The sequence below is a fragment of the Castor canadensis genome, chromosome 7 (genome assembly GCF_047511655.1).
Source record: "Castor canadensis chromosome 7, mCasCan1.hap1v2, whole genome shotgun sequence".
In the NCBI taxonomy this organism is placed as follows: Eukaryota; Metazoa; Chordata; class Mammalia; order Rodentia; family Castoridae; genus Castor; species Castor canadensis.
In genome coordinates, this window is record NC_133392.1 from 109842501 (window position 1) to 109858186 (window position 15686).

A 15686-nucleotide genomic window follows, 5' to 3' on the forward strand; every position below is an offset into this window, starting at 1 on the left:
TAGACTTTGGATTTCATCTTTATTTGTAACGCTTTTTACTGTTTTTTATTTTTAATTCATAGTCTACATTAGGGTTCTAGCATGCATATACTTACTTTTTTGGTGAGGGAGGAGGCAGTGGTAGGGATCAAACACAGAGTCTTATGCATGCTAGGCAAGTACTCTACCAGTGAGCTATATCCCTAGCCCTATAAATACTTTTTTTTTGTTTTGTTTTTTAATTTTTATTTTATTATTCATATGTGCATACAATGCTTGAGTCATTTCTCCTCCCTGCCCCCACCCCCTCCCTTACCACCCACTTCGCCCCCTCCTTCTCCCCCCACCCCCTCGATACCAGGCAGAAACTATTTTGCCCTTATCTCTACTTTTGTTGAAGAGAGAGTATAAGCAATAATAGGAAGGAACAAGGGTTTTTGCTAGTTGAGATAAGGATAGCTATACAGGGAGTTGACTCACATTAATTTCCGGTCGTGTGTGTTACCTTCTAGGTTAATTCTTTTTGATCTAACCTTTTCTCTAGTTCCTGGTCCCCTTCTCCTATTGGCCTCAGTTGCTTTTAAGATATCTGCTTTAGTTTCTCTGCGTTGAGGGCCACAAATGCTAGCTAATTTTTTAGGTGTCTTCTCTATCCTCACCCCTCCCTTGTGTGCTCTCGCTTTTATCATGTGCCCAAAGTCCAATCCCATTGTTGTGTTTGCCCTTGATCTAATGTCTGCATATGAGGGAGAACATACAATGTTTGGTCTTTTGGGCCAGGCTAACCTCACTCAGAATGATGTTCTCCAATTCCATCCATTTACCAGCAAATGATAACATTTCATTCTTCTTCATGGCTGCATGAAATTCCATTGTGTATAGATACCACATTTTCTTAATCCATTCGTCAGTGGTGGGGCATCTTGGCTGTTTCCATAACTTGGCTATTGTGAATAGTGCCACAATAAACATGGGTGTGCAGGTGCCTCTGGAGTAACCTGTGTCACAGTCTTTTGGGTATATCCCCAAGAGTGGTATTGCTGGATCAAATGGTAGATCAATGTTTAGCTTTTTAAGTAGCCTCCAAATTTTTTTCCAGAGTGGTTGTACTAGTTTACATTCCCACCAACAGTGTAAGAGGGTTCCTTTTTCCCCCACATCCTCGCCAACACCTGTTGTTGGTGGTGTTGCTAATGATGGCTATTCTAAAAGGAGTGTGATTTTAATTTGCATTTCCTTTATTGCTAGAGATGGTGAGCATTTTTTCATGTGTTTTTTGGCCATTTGAATTTCTCCTTTTGAGAAAGTTCTGTTTAGTTCACTTGCCCATTTCTTTATTGGTTCATTAGTTTTGGGAGAATTTAGTTTTTTAAGTTCCCTATATATTCTGGTTATCAGTCCTTTGTCTGATGTGTAGCTGGCAAATATTTTCTCCCACTCTGTGGGTGTTCATTTCAGTTTAGAGACCATTTCTTTTGATGAGCAGAAGCTTTTTAGTTTTATGAAGTCCCATTTATCTATGCTATCTCTTAGTTGCTGTGCTGCTGGGGTTCTGTTGAGAAAGTTCTTACCTATACCTACTAACTCCAGAGTATTTCCTACTCTTTCCTGTATCAACTTTAGAGTTTGTGGTCTGATATTAAGATCCTTGATCCATTTTGAGTTAATATTGGTATAGGGTGATATACATGGATCTAGTTTCAGTTTTTTGCAGACTGCTAACCAGTTTTCCCAAAAGTTTTTGTTGAAGAGGCTGCTTTTTCTCCATCCTGTATTTTTAGCACCTTTGTCAAAGACAAGTTGGTTATAGTTGTGTAGCTTCATATCTGGGTCCTCTATTCTGTTCCACTAGTCTTCATGTCTGTTTTTGTGCCAGTCCCATGCTGTTTTTATTGTTATTGCTTTGTAATATAGTTTGAAGTCAGGTATCGTGATACCTCCTGCATTGTTCTTTTGACTGAGTACTGCCTTGGCTATTCGTGGCCTCTTGTGTTTCCATATAAATTTCACAGTAGATTTTTTAATCTCTTTAATGAATGTCATTGGAATTTTGATGGGAATTGCATTAAACATGTAGATTACTTTGGAGAGTATAGACATTTTTACTATGTTGATTCTACCAATCCATGAGCATGGGAGATCTCTCCACTTTCTATAGTCTTCCTCAATCTCTTTCTTCAGAAGTGTATAGTTTTCCTTGTAGAGGCCATTCACATCTTTTGTTAGGTTTACACCTAGGTATTTGATTTTTTTTGAGGCTATTGTAAATGGAATTGTTTTCATATATTCTTTTTCAGTTTGTTCATTATCAGTTTATAGAAATGCTAATGATTTTTCTATGTTGATTTTATATCCTGCTACCTTGCTGTAGCTATTGATGATGTCTAGAAGCTTCTGAGTAGAGTTTTTTGGGTCTTTAAGGTATAGGATCATGTCGTCTACAAATAGGGATATTTTGACAGTTTCTTTACCTATTTGTATTCCTTTTATTCCTTCTTCTTGCCTAATTGCTCTGGCTAGGAATTCCAGGACTATGTTGAATAGGAGTGGAGATAGTGTAGCCCTATAAATACTTCTTAAAGACAAAATATTGCCATCTACTAACCTAGGAATGGATGTGTACCTAGTGGTGCACCCTTCTTTATTATCTCAAAAAGATGCTTTTAAATATTTATATATCAATACACACAAAAGAAGTGATCTAGTTTTAATCTCCCAGTATGAAACTAAAACTCAGAAAAACTAAACTAGTTTCACAGTTAGATCACACAGTCTACTTACCAAGCCCAGTAACATATTACTAAAATTGAAGGATATAAAGTTCATAAAAAATATTCATTATAACATACTCCATTAGCACACTCATAATTAAAAGCCCTAAGTCTCGGTGGCTCATGGCAGCACATGCCTGTGATTCCAGCACTCTGGAGGTGAGGGCAAAAGGATTGCAAGTTTGATGACAGCCTGAACTATGTAGCAAGTCCCTGTCTCAAAAACTGTCATATATCTCTAGTAACACTATTTCCTGTGGTTAAAATTTAGGATACTGATACTACCTTTAGAAAATAAATTGTGGGGAAAAAGAAAATGAATTATGTGAGAGACACTGGTATGATCTAATGCTTAAAAATTTCATAGACTGGTGTAATGATGAAAATGCAATAGGATTTTTTGTTCTATAACTGTAGAATCAAAATGAAGTTAGATGCAGGGAACTGAAATCTTACCTGTTCGTTTATTTCTGTCCACGTAACAATACTTTAACTCATAGTCTTTTAACAAATCATGAACTTCCTGAAAGAGACAAAATCATACACTCAATAAGCACACGAATTCAGTCAGTGAATAAGATAGCTCTATTGCCTGTCACAACAGCCACCACCCCCACATCCACATAGAAAAGGAGCTTTCACGGACCCTCTGGTGCTTATTGAAGTTAAAGACATCCAAGGCCACCAGACACAGCCCCAGCAACCTTCCAAAATACACACAGCCATACTCCTGCCCGAGTGGGTTACTGCTGTCCCATATGCACCACAGACTGTCTTCACTCCATATTGCTGCTCACACTTACGCCTTCATCTAGCATGGGGTGAACAAATCACTCAAGTTCCCAAACTTGCCCTGAAGTCACCAGCATGCTTTGAAACCTCACGGCAAATGTTCTTTCATAAAGCTTTTCCTGATGATATCCCACAGGATGTAACCTCGTCCTGTTTTATGCTAACAACAGCATCACTTTATGCGTCTCTTCCAGAAATATTGTATTTATTTCTGTTTCTATATACTAATGACAGAGGTTTGAACAAGTAACACACCTATCAATGCTTGTAGCACAAATGTGAATAAATAAACATAGATTGCATTTACTGTAACAAACAAATTGTAATTTTCTACCTTAGAAATTCCTAGTTACATAAACAACTACTACTGTAGTACAGTACAAAGTCCAATGCATTTCCCCTTCACTCCTAATAGTACTGGGTACAGGAGCTCCACGTTAATATATTTACATATTGCCACCTACTAGGTAGTGAATTTAATTTGTTTTGGTTTTGAGTTGGCATGTGGCCTTGAAATTTTTATTCATACTATAGAACAGGTGCAAAGGAATTAGACATTCTGGCCCAGTGTTGGAGAGTTACAGCCAACCTGTTCTACATAAGAAATGAATGAGACTAGTGTGCTGGCTTGTGCATGTAATCTGAGCTACTTGGGAGGTGGAGATTGGGAGGATCGAGGTTTGAGACCAGCAGAGGGTAAAAATTAGTGAGACTCCATCACAACAAATAAGCTGGATCTGGTGGTATGCACTTTTGGTACCAGATATGTAAGACATAGGTAAGAGGGTAAGAAAACAGTGGTATAAGGCTGGTCCCCAGCAAAAACATGAGACCTTATCTGAAAAATAACTAGAGCAAAAAGGGAAGGGAGGGTGTGTGTGTGTGTGTGTGTGTGTGTGTGTGAAGTGGTACAGTGCCTGCCTAGAATGAGCTAACCACACACAGGTGCTAGTATGTTAGGTATATAACCTAAAGGGCTGAATTCCATAATACTAATTATTATTCCAATTATTATAGTTAATAATTATTTAGTTTTTAGTAGGATGAATGCATTGAATTCAATTCTTTTACTAAAAATCAGAAAACAAGAGCAGAGGGAAATTAAGTCTAGCTAGTAGCTGGCTGGGTAGAGATTCAGCCAGTCAACAGGACCAGGAACCAGGCTGTTAACCTCCATGGTACATTGCCTTATTCCTTCCAGTGTCACAGTACATGGTCATTGATAGTTATAAAAGTAATTATAACTACTGTTTTTATAGTTACCCAATTATAAGAGTAACTCTTTATAATAAATAATCATAAGAGCAAAACAGAAATGGAAAATAAAAACGAAGATAGTTACAAGCTGAGAAACATTTTCCGATTTATGCCAGTGCAAGAGGGAAAGAAGAGTGTTACAACAATCGAGGTATAAAAACAAAGCTGGGTGAAAAAAAGAAAACCATGGACCATATAAAAGATAACACTGCTTATTGTTAAGCTATATTAGAGGTGCTCAAAAATACACACATGTACCAATTCTGTAAAAATATTGTTTGCTGAAGTACACAGTGCTGTAATCAATATATAGATAAGTTCATAACTTACTATGGTAATTTTATCTTGTATGCATCAATGTTCTCTTAGACTTATAAAACTTATACTGTATTCTTCATTAAGAAAAATGTAATCTCGCCTCCTATACAAGAATGAATACAGAGTTTTTAAACCTGTTGAAATCACCATAAGAAGGGGACTAAGGTAGAAAGGAAAAAAATAGAGGGGATAAACCAATTTGGGTTATAATAAATATATTCATCTTACAGCTATCTTAAACAAACAAAAATGTCATTTTTTTTCTTTTATAAAACTGGAGAATAGGAGGTCAGAACAGGTCCTGTCTGGAGGGTTGGTAGCAGTGGGAGGGGGAGGATGTGGGGAAAGGGTGTAGGAGGGTGAATATGGTGCAAATACTGTGTACACATGTATGTAAATGGAAAAATGAATCCTGTTGAAACTGTTCCAGAAATGGGGGTGGGGAGATGAAGGATAATGTGGAGGAGGTGAATTTAACTATAATATATCTGATATATTATAAAATCTTTTGTAAATGACACAATGTACTCCTAGCTCAACAATAAAAAAAGAAAGAAAAAAAGAAAAACACAACTTCTCAATTGCATAACATGTACATCTTGCCAACTAACCAATTTAATACTTTATAAGAAGGTTTTATTTGAAGGGATCAAGTGTATTCTTTTGGTGGCACAGAATCTAATCTTTCATTTCACTGGTGAACAGCTGTCAAACGCCAGATAAAGAAAACATGATACTGCTGTTCACATTATCACGTATCTGTAAACAAATGAGATGTTACACTACTCACTTAGCTAGGAGAGCTACCTAAGAGAAGGCTTGAGTATTCAAAGATGCATTTTGTAACTTAGAAATTTTCTTTTGAAAACATTCATGTTTCTAATTATAGCTTTTCTGTGCATCAGCTATGGGATACAGAGTTCCCCAACTGGGAAACCTCACAAAGCTTCCTACAAAGAAAAACATGAATTACTTTCCATGCCCTGGTTGTTCTGACCCAGGCAAAAGTGGGTCATCCTTCAATTTGAGCCTCAGTAAGTTGGCCAAATTAAAAACTTAAAACCTGAAAGAGAGTCCTAATAACCATTTGCCAAAATTCTACTGTGCTCTGGCTCACAGACCTGAAAGGACTAAACATACAGCTTCCTATAATGAATCTAACTTTATGATATTTCTACTAGATCACAAGCTAATTTTTTTCTTTTTTGGCAGTGCTAGGACTGAAACCCAGGGCGTCACACACGCTAGGCAAGTGCTAAACCACTGAGCCACCCACAAACTGATTTTTTAAGTAACACCTTTGATGAAATACTTTTGTTCTGACCAGCAATATCATTTACAGATTTCTTAGAGCAAGAGAAGTTTATCAAAATTGATATTAGTGACTGATATTAATTAGTAATGCATTTCCAGGCCAGATTCACTATTACTCCCTGAAGTGAAAACTTTTGCCCATCTAAAATATTTTCAATTCAGGTTATAATACTTATATACATGGATATGTCACAATGAAACACCCTGTAGAGCTATCTTAAACAAACAAAAATGTCTTAAAAAATAAAAAAATGGAGAGCAGGAAGGCAAAACAGGTCCTATCTGGGGGTATCAATGGGAAGGGGAGGACATAAGGAAAGGGTGTAGGTGAATGTGATGGAAATATTGTATACTCATGTATGAAAATGGAACAATGAGACCTGCTGAAACTATTCCAGGAATGGGGGAGAGGGAAGAAAGGAGAATGATGGAGGGGGTGAATTCAACTATGATATATTGTAAGAACTTCTGCAAATGTCACTATGTACCCCAGTACAACAGTAAAAAATAATTAAATAAAAAGAAATAAACGTTTTCTGCAGAGGAGACAAACAGTTTTCAACTCAAAGCATGCAGTCAATGACATCCCCACCATCACCAAAGTTAATAACTGTTGTTCTTACTGGTCTGGACTTCTTCCTAAATGAAATTCAGACTTTGTTATGAACCTGAGCCACACTGTTTCCTAAGCCCTTCATAGGCTTAGTTTTGCTTGTTTTAAATTGTTCTAAGAAAGTCTTTCACCAGTGAACATAAACTACTTTTAAATCCCACTGCCTCAGACTGAAAGAAACAAATGTTTTGTTCACTGTATTTTAAAATGTTATGTAACATACTAAAATGAAAAGATTATTGATAACACAAATTATGAGGCGTAATACAGCAATGAAACAGAGAGCAGGACTGCAGGACAAGCTGAAGGACCAGAACGCTGGCACCACCGTGGCTCCCACCTACACTCTCCTTCCGATCCCTGCCCACCTTCCCCTTCCCGTGGGTGTGTGTCTTTATGTGGGTATTATCCTCGAACAACCTATCATTTCGTATGACTTGTTTGATGCTTTTCTGTGCCTTTTTATTCCAGGTGTTATGTTTTATAACCAGGTGTTATGTTTCTAACACCTGGTTTGTTTCTAGATTGTTGTTTTGCTACTTACAGTTTTTATAAAAACTGTATCACATTCTTCTAAATACTACCTATCTACTGGCACTCATATACAAGAGGTGCTCCAGGATTGGAATCCCTGGGCTGCAAGCATGCAAATGACAAGCTTCACCAGGATGGAAGACTTGCTTGCCAGAATGGAGTGAGGGTTCACATTCTCATCAACAGCACATACAAGTTCTGCTGGTCTACATCCTTTCAGTGCTTGGTGTTAGCTGATACTAAGGTTTTGTCAATTAGTGGATATAAAATTGTGTCTCAATTGTGGTCTTAATTTGTATTCTATTGATGAGCAAAGAAGGGCATGATGATGATGGCTATCTGTCAATTTAGCTATAGAACCCAATTATTTAATCAAACATGAATCTAGAAGTTGCTGTGATGCTATTCTGTACACACAGTTAACACCTACCACCAGGTGACTTAAGTAGAGGAGACTGCCTTAGATAAGTAGGTAAGCCTCATCCAATTAGTTGAAGGTGGGTAGTAGTAAAGATGTAGGTTGCAGAAATTCCTCCTCAAGACTATCTCATCAACATCTACCTGAGTTCCCAGCCTGCTGAGTCTCCAGCCTGCTGCCAGGTTGGCATTGCCCAAAGATTTTGGACTGACAGGCTCCATGAGTCCATTTCTTAAATCTTTCTACACACGTATGTTATGTGTGTGTATGTATGTATAACACAAGTGTGTGTGTGTCCTATTGGCTCTGATTCTCTGAAGAACCCTGATGGTATAGGCATCTTTTCAAGTTTATTTGCCATTTGTTTATCTCCTTTTCTGAAAAACATTGACTTACTCTATTGTCTGTTTTTCTTTTTTCTTTTACTTATAGGAGGATTTCTTTTTAAAACAAACAAAAAAACCAAACAAACCTATTCTGGATACTAATCCTTATTCCCCTCATCTGTGGTCTGTCATTCTACTTATTTCTGAGGTTTTCTGGTGAAGAGAAGTTTTTCATTTTAATCAAGTCAAATTTATCTATCGAAAAATAACTTGTGGGGTTTGTACTATAAGAAGTCCTTCCTAACCAAGTGCTTAAAGACACTTTCTTTTGTTTGCTAATATTTTCACATTTCAGTTTAAGTCAGTCTGGACTTAGTTTTTATATCACATGTGATAGGATTATTTTCTTCTCCCATATGGGAAATAATTACGTTTTTCTACCTGCATAACCATCAGGTCACCATCCTCTCCTCGGTGATCTGCAAAGACATCTCTCATATAGCCAGCTCCCGGATATACATGAATCTGTTTCTTGTCTCTTGCTGTGTCCTCATGTACATTCTGTCTGCCCTGTGCAAATATTCTACTGTCTTAAATAATAGAGATTTATAAGTCTTGATAATCTGATAAAGGAGATCCTCTTTTTATTGTTGCTGTTTCTAGTTTGGGGCTTTTAAGAATAAAGCCAGGAATAAAATTTCTGAGTAAAACATACATAGGAATAGAACTGCTGAATTATAGGGCATGTACATGTGATAGTCTAAATATATTTTGGTCCCCTCCCAAAGTCATGTTGGAATGCGAACCCCATTGTGAGGTATTACAAGGGTGGAAACTTAATCTGATTACGGTGCTTAGAGGTGGGGTCTTTGAGGAGGAACAGGATTAGATAAAGTAACAGATGAAATAAGGTAAATCAGGTGGAACTCCAGGGATTTAACCCTAGTGGTTTTATAAGGAGAGAGACCAGAGAACACACATGGATGTACCGTGTGTTTCCACACAATGTCCTGTGTTGCCTCAAGACTGTGCCAGCAAGGAGGCCATCATTACATATGGGCCCTTGACCTTGGGCTAGAAACTGTAAGCCAAAGTGAACCTCGGTTCTTTATAACTCAGATGGCCTCAGGTATTTCATTTTTTTTAAAAGGACTAACACAGCATAGGTTTATCCTTAATAAAACTGCTAGTTTTCTAAAACTTTTGAAACAGTTTACTTGTTCACCAGCACTGAATGATTTCCAGATGCTCGACATCCTACCCAACACCTGGGGACAGCTGTCATTTTAGTTTTACCTGTTCTGGTGAGAATGCAGGTGTATCCAACTATGGATTTCAGGTGTATTTCCTTGATGAGTACTGACATCATAGCCCTTTCCTTTGCTCAGTGGTCTTTTGCATATGCCTTAATGAAATGTCTTTTCTGATCTTTTGCTCACTTTTAAATTTGGTTATCATTTTAACTTGAAGAATTTCTTTATAAATTATGATTCTAGCCCTTTCTCAAATATTAAGTATTGCAAATATCTTCTTCTAGCCTATGATATACCTATTTTCTTATTAATTATGTCTTTTTGATGAGAAGACATTAATTTTAATGAAGTGCAATCTATCGTATTTTCTTTTCTGGTTAGTACTTTTTGTGTCCTGTGTAAGAAATTTTACTTACATACAGTCTTTTAAAACATTACTCTATTGTTTCTTCAGACAAATTGTCTTAACATTTACATTTAGGTTATAACCCATCTTACAAGAATTTTTCTAAGTGGTTCTAGGTAGGGCTCAGGTTTTTGCAGATGAGCATCTAACTGCCCCAGCTTCCTTCACTGGAAAAGCCATCCTCATCCCACTGTACTTCTCCATCATACATGGGTTGATTTCTGGACATACTACTCTGTTCCACTGGCCTATCTGCCTAGACTTTGTACTAGTATCACACTGTATAAATTATCATTTTATAGTAAGCTTCGAAATCTGGTAGTGTTGATCTTTCAACTTTTTTGCCTTCAAAATTATCTTGGCACTGCTGTATAAATTTTGGAGTCAGTGTATTGGTTTCCAAGGAAAAAACCTACTAGGACTTTGAGTGGGATTGTGCTTGGATCTGGAACAACCCTCAAAGGCTCACGTGTTGAAGGCTTGGTCCCCAATTGGGGTACTCCTGGGACGGAGTAGAAATTTTAGCTGGAGGAAGTGGGTCACTGAGGGCGTGCCCTTGAATGATAAATCTTGTCCTAAGCCTTTTTCTCTCTGCTTTCTGGCTGACATGAGGTGAGGAGCTTTCCTCTGACACATCCTTCTGCCATGATGGTGTGACTCATCATGGGCCCAGAAGCAATGGACCCAGCTGACTATGGACTGAAACCATGAGTCAAAATAAACTTTTCCCCCTTTATGTTGTTTTTCTCAGGTAGCTTGTCACAGTGATAGAAAGCTGACTAACACAGATTACACTGATATTATAGATCAATTTGGGAAAACTGATATCTAAATAATACTGAGTCTTCCAATCCATTATCAGTAAATGCTTTTTCCATTTTTTATGTCTTCCTAAATTCTTCTCTGAAATATTTAGTCATCAGTATAGACTTCACGTGTCTTTTATTAGATTTATCGTATTGCAGTTCATATTTTTGGTGCTATTTACTGGCAACTGCTTCTACACAGAAATATTACTTATTCTTACAAATTGACATTGCACATATCTGTCTTGCTAAGTTTACTAAATCCTAGCAGCTTATTTACAGGTTCTTTTTATTTTCTATATACACAATTATGTCCGCATATAGACAGTTTAAGTCTTTCTTTTTGATCTTTTATATTAGTTCCAGTATGATTTGAAAAAAAGTAATCCCAATATTGTTCCAAATCTTGAGAAAAGTTTCAATATTGAACCACTGAATACAATTACTTTTGGTTTTTCTAGATCATCCTTAAGGTTAAAGAGTTTCCTTCTGTTTCTGCTTGCTATACATTTTTATTATGAATAGATATTAAATTTTATCCAATATTTTCCTGCATCTATTCAGATAACTTAAATCCCATCTTCATGCCAGTGGTGTCCAAATTTTTATTCAAACATTCTTCCTAAACTTTTACTTATGTTATTTACTTAGGATCTGTACTTACTTATTTATTGGTGGTACTGGGGTTTGAACTCAGGACCTTGTGCTTGCTAGGCAGACACTCTACTACTTGAACCACACCTCTGGCCTTGGACCTGAATTTATATGTCCTAAACCAGAAAACAGTATTTTAGGGTCCAACACAGGGCTTATTATATAATATGTTTCACAATATTAGCTGAGTAGTGGTGTCAATTTTAACTTGGCTAAATTTTTAACTGCTTTCCATGCAGTTGTTTTACTGGAAAGTTCATTTGAATACCAGCTTTTTGCCAGAAGAACATTTTGACTTGGCCTTTAAAAATTAACACACATTCAGCATTTTATTCACAGTAAAATAATGGTAATTTACTGATTGCTTACTTTATCCCAGGCACTTTTCAGGCATTATCTCATTTAATCTGATGGTCCTTGAAAGCTGTATTTTACTATCCAGATTTTAAAGACAAAGACACCAAGGCCTAGGAAGTGAAGTGACTTGTTTAGACAATATGGATGGAGCTGCGATCCCCCAGAATGACAGACTCCAGAGCAAACTGAATGAACTACTACACTGTGGTGTATCCTCCACATCTCTGTTACAAAAATAAAATCTATGAAATATTCAGCCTATCACATTCCTAAAGCTTACTGTGTCACTGACCTCCTACCCTCAGAATAGGGATCAGGACAAGAACGAAGTTTGGAATGTCTACCATGCAAATTCCTTGGAGGAAAAACAAAAGCAACATAGCTTCTTTTGACAATTAAATATCTGCGTGCATCACTCCCTTGTTTAAATATTTCAGTGGATCCTCACTTTCCTTAAAATAAAATTCCAACTCCCTCATGTGGCCTGCAAGCCTTTAATCACCAGCTCCTCTCTACCGTGCCAGTCATGTAAGTCACCTCTGCCCCTTTCGGCCCTGCCTCTTCCTGTCTTTGCTACCAGGGATATTCTACCGCCCTCGCTTTCCCTTTCTTTCCCTTGCTACTTTCTTGCAAGGTCATGGTGAGTTTCTCTAGGGAGTGTGGTTACACTTTCCCTTGTGTTTCCACAGCAACGTCACCGTACCCACCTCTGTCATCTGTATTTTGACTGCCAGTAGGCCTGAACCTTTATTGGACTACAGGCTTCATGACAGCAGATGCCATAGACCTTCAACATCCAGACACTCTCTAGCAAAAAGCAGACCTTCAATAGTTGTCAGATGTACAATGTTTGTTTCCAACAGATCGTCTCTATGAACTGCAATGTGACATATTTGCTCAGAGATTATTATCTAATCTTAGCACAAACACTATATCTTAAAAGTGTTTGAAAGAAAATCTGAAAATATATTTGCTTTATACTAATCTAATGTAACTCACCTCCTCTACTAAAGAAACTATTTATATACCTAAAATTAGGTAACATGATATATCTAGATATAAGGTTTACTTTTTTTTTTTTTTGATGGTACTGAGGTTTGAACTCAAGGCCTTGTACTTGAGACATGCCTCCAGCTCCTTTGGTTTTAGTTTTTTTCAGATAGGGTCTCACTTTTGCCCAGAGTGGACTTTGGATGGCAACCCTCCTACCCATGCTTGCCACATTACTGGGGTTACAGAACTGCATTACCATGCCAACTGCAGATGGGATTTCATTAACTTCTTGCCTAGGCTGGCCTCAAACCATGATCTCATGATTTCCACCTTCTGAGTAGCTGAGATTACAGGTATGTGTGTAAATTAAGGGTTTTTATTTTGATATTTACATACATGCAAATGTGCTTTGATCAAACTTACCTTTTCTGTTGCTTTCTTAATCCTTCCCTTTTCCCTTCTTAAACAGGTTTTTTTTTTTTTTTACTATTTCAAAAGTTTGACTGGGGGTGTGGCTCTAGCAGTAGAGTGCCTGCTTTGCAACCATGAAGCCCTGAGTTCAAACCCTAGTCTCAATAAAGAAACAACAACCAAAAAGTTTATTTAATAAAAAACTTAATATGAAAATGTACATGACCCAATTTTTTTCTTCATGGCAAACAGGCCCTTTGGAGAGGAGATAACTCTGCTGAACAGCCATTATTTCAACCCGTTCAAGGCTTCCAACATGATGATACCATTTTCTCATGTCACTACCATTCCAAGATTGTCCTGTTACCCACCAGCTGCTATCTGCACACCTTCATCTACCACAAGATTCAAAAGGGATCAAATCCCTGCAATATTGCTTGAACACGTCTGCTACCATTTGACTTTAATGGAAACTGCCCTTCTTAAGCAGCTTTTAGTGGGTTTCACTATGCCATTTTCATACGTATTTATATAATGGATTTTGACTATCTTCACCCCATCACCCTCTTTCTTTCTCCCTCCTCCTCCCACTGGTCTCCCCATCCCCCTTTTACAACCATGTCTTCTTCTTATTATTATTATTCTTATTATTACCATTACTATTATTATTTTAGGTCTAGATTCCACATGAGCAAAAAACACATTATTTATCTTTCTGATCTTGGCTTATCTCACTCAGCATGACGATCTCCAGTTCCATCTATTTTCCTGCAAATGACATAATTTCACTCCTCTTTATGGATGAATAATTGTATATCTATACCACATTTTCTTTATCCATTCATCAGTTGTTGGGCACCTAGGCTGATTCCATTCACTATAAGGTTTTCTTTGAGCAATTTTTGCTTGCAGATGTCACAAGGAAGAGGACTTTAATCTCCAAGAGATAAATTTAGGTAGTCTTCTGCCCCAAAGAATAACCATACATACATCACAATCTGCTCTCTAATGTACAAGACCTTTTCCCTCAAATAGCACTGGCATAAACTACTATATCAGATTGGTCGTACCTATATAATCTCCATTTTGAATAACCCTAAACCAGCTGATTAGTAACCATCAATATGTCTACAAAAATCCCTGTCTGCCATGCAACTAACAATCATACATGTGACACCCCATCTTAGTTATACTCCAGGGATTACAGCAGAAAAATCTGTAGAATCCTGGCACCACAACCACTACCAACAGACAACATTCGCCGTACACTTACATGTACTTTACAAAAAATATCTTAATTAACATCTCAGGTTTTCAAATGTCAGGTAGAGTGAAGAGGACATCTACACCCCCCGGCCCCTGGATTACCGTATGATATATTACTGTGAACTCATTACCTTTGATAGACAGGTATAAGCACACCTCTATATACTCTCAAGCTTTTCTACCAAGAGGAACTGAGGTCAGTGACACCCCAATGGCAACGAGCACATCCATGCCCAGGTCTTCACTCCTAAGAAGTATTCTCCCCTAAAGGAAATGAGGCACTATATATATAGTCAGCTCAGAGTGCTATTAGAAAATACTACCAATGGGGCCAGCTGTGTTAGTATACACCTGTAATCCCAGCTACTTGGAAGGCAGAGACAGAAGGATTAAGGTCCAGGGCCAGATGAGCAAAATTAATGGAGACACTATCCAAAAAACAAGCTAAAGGCAAAAAGGACTGGGGGCATAGCTCAAGTGGTAGAGCCCTTGCCTAGCAAGCTCAAGGCCCTGATTCAATCCAAAAGTAAAGAAAGAAAAAGAAGAAAAGGAAAGGAAAGCCACAACTATATGGCATACACGACAGAAAGGTAAATTTTCACAATATAGAGATTAGAAGCCCAAGGTCAAAGTCCCACTGCCTTACCTTCTGGCTGGCTTGCAGGAAGTCATATTCTTGCTATATCCTCACATGGCTTTTTCTTGGTGCATGGCTGAGAGGGAGCAAGCTCTTTGGTGTCTCTTCTTCTAAGGACACTAATCCTCACAGACCATCCTATGACCTCACCGAATGTTTCCTTAGAAGTTCCATCCCCAAATGCACTCACACTGAGGGGCTAGGGCTTCAACATGTGAATTTGGGGCAGGAGGACACAAGCATTCAGTGTCATGTGAGATGACTGATACGAGGACTGGAGCACAGAATCTACAAAATGAGCTGTATCATCCTACAGTATCAAAAATCAAGGAAATACTCAGTAAATGAGGAGATACCTCAAATGTGTGCTGGGGTCAGTGACTGGCTTCCAAGGAATAGTGAATGTGAAAAACAGGATCTTCACAGAAGAGTGATCATTTCTTAACCAAATGATCAAGGGTAACATCTCCAGTGATAAATCATGTTGATGTCATGGACTCCTATTTTACTGTCATCAGTGGGTAATCTTCTTCAAAACCCATAACCCTAAACTTATCATGAAAAAAAAAAAAAAATCTTCA

The 15686-nt window shown here is 37.7% G+C and overlaps 1 protein-coding gene and 1 pseudogene across 5 annotated transcripts in view; both read right to left on the reverse strand.

The window, feature by feature from the left end:
* Window positions 1–15686, reverse strand: part of Raver2 (ribonucleoprotein, PTB binding 2) — an 80309-nt gene that overhangs the window by 53690 nt on the left and 10933 nt on the right. For all 5 annotated transcript variants that reach the window (XM_074079880.1, XM_074079879.1, XM_020184243.2 and 2 more), the window contains exon 2: window positions 3207–3273. In XM_074079880.1, coding sequence (XP_073935981.1) covers window positions 3207–3273 — 67 coding nt within the window. The remainder of the gene's footprint in view (window positions 1–3206; window positions 3274–15686) is intronic.
* Window positions 13491–15647, reverse strand: LOC141424679 (small nuclear ribonucleoprotein G pseudogene; annotated as a pseudogene).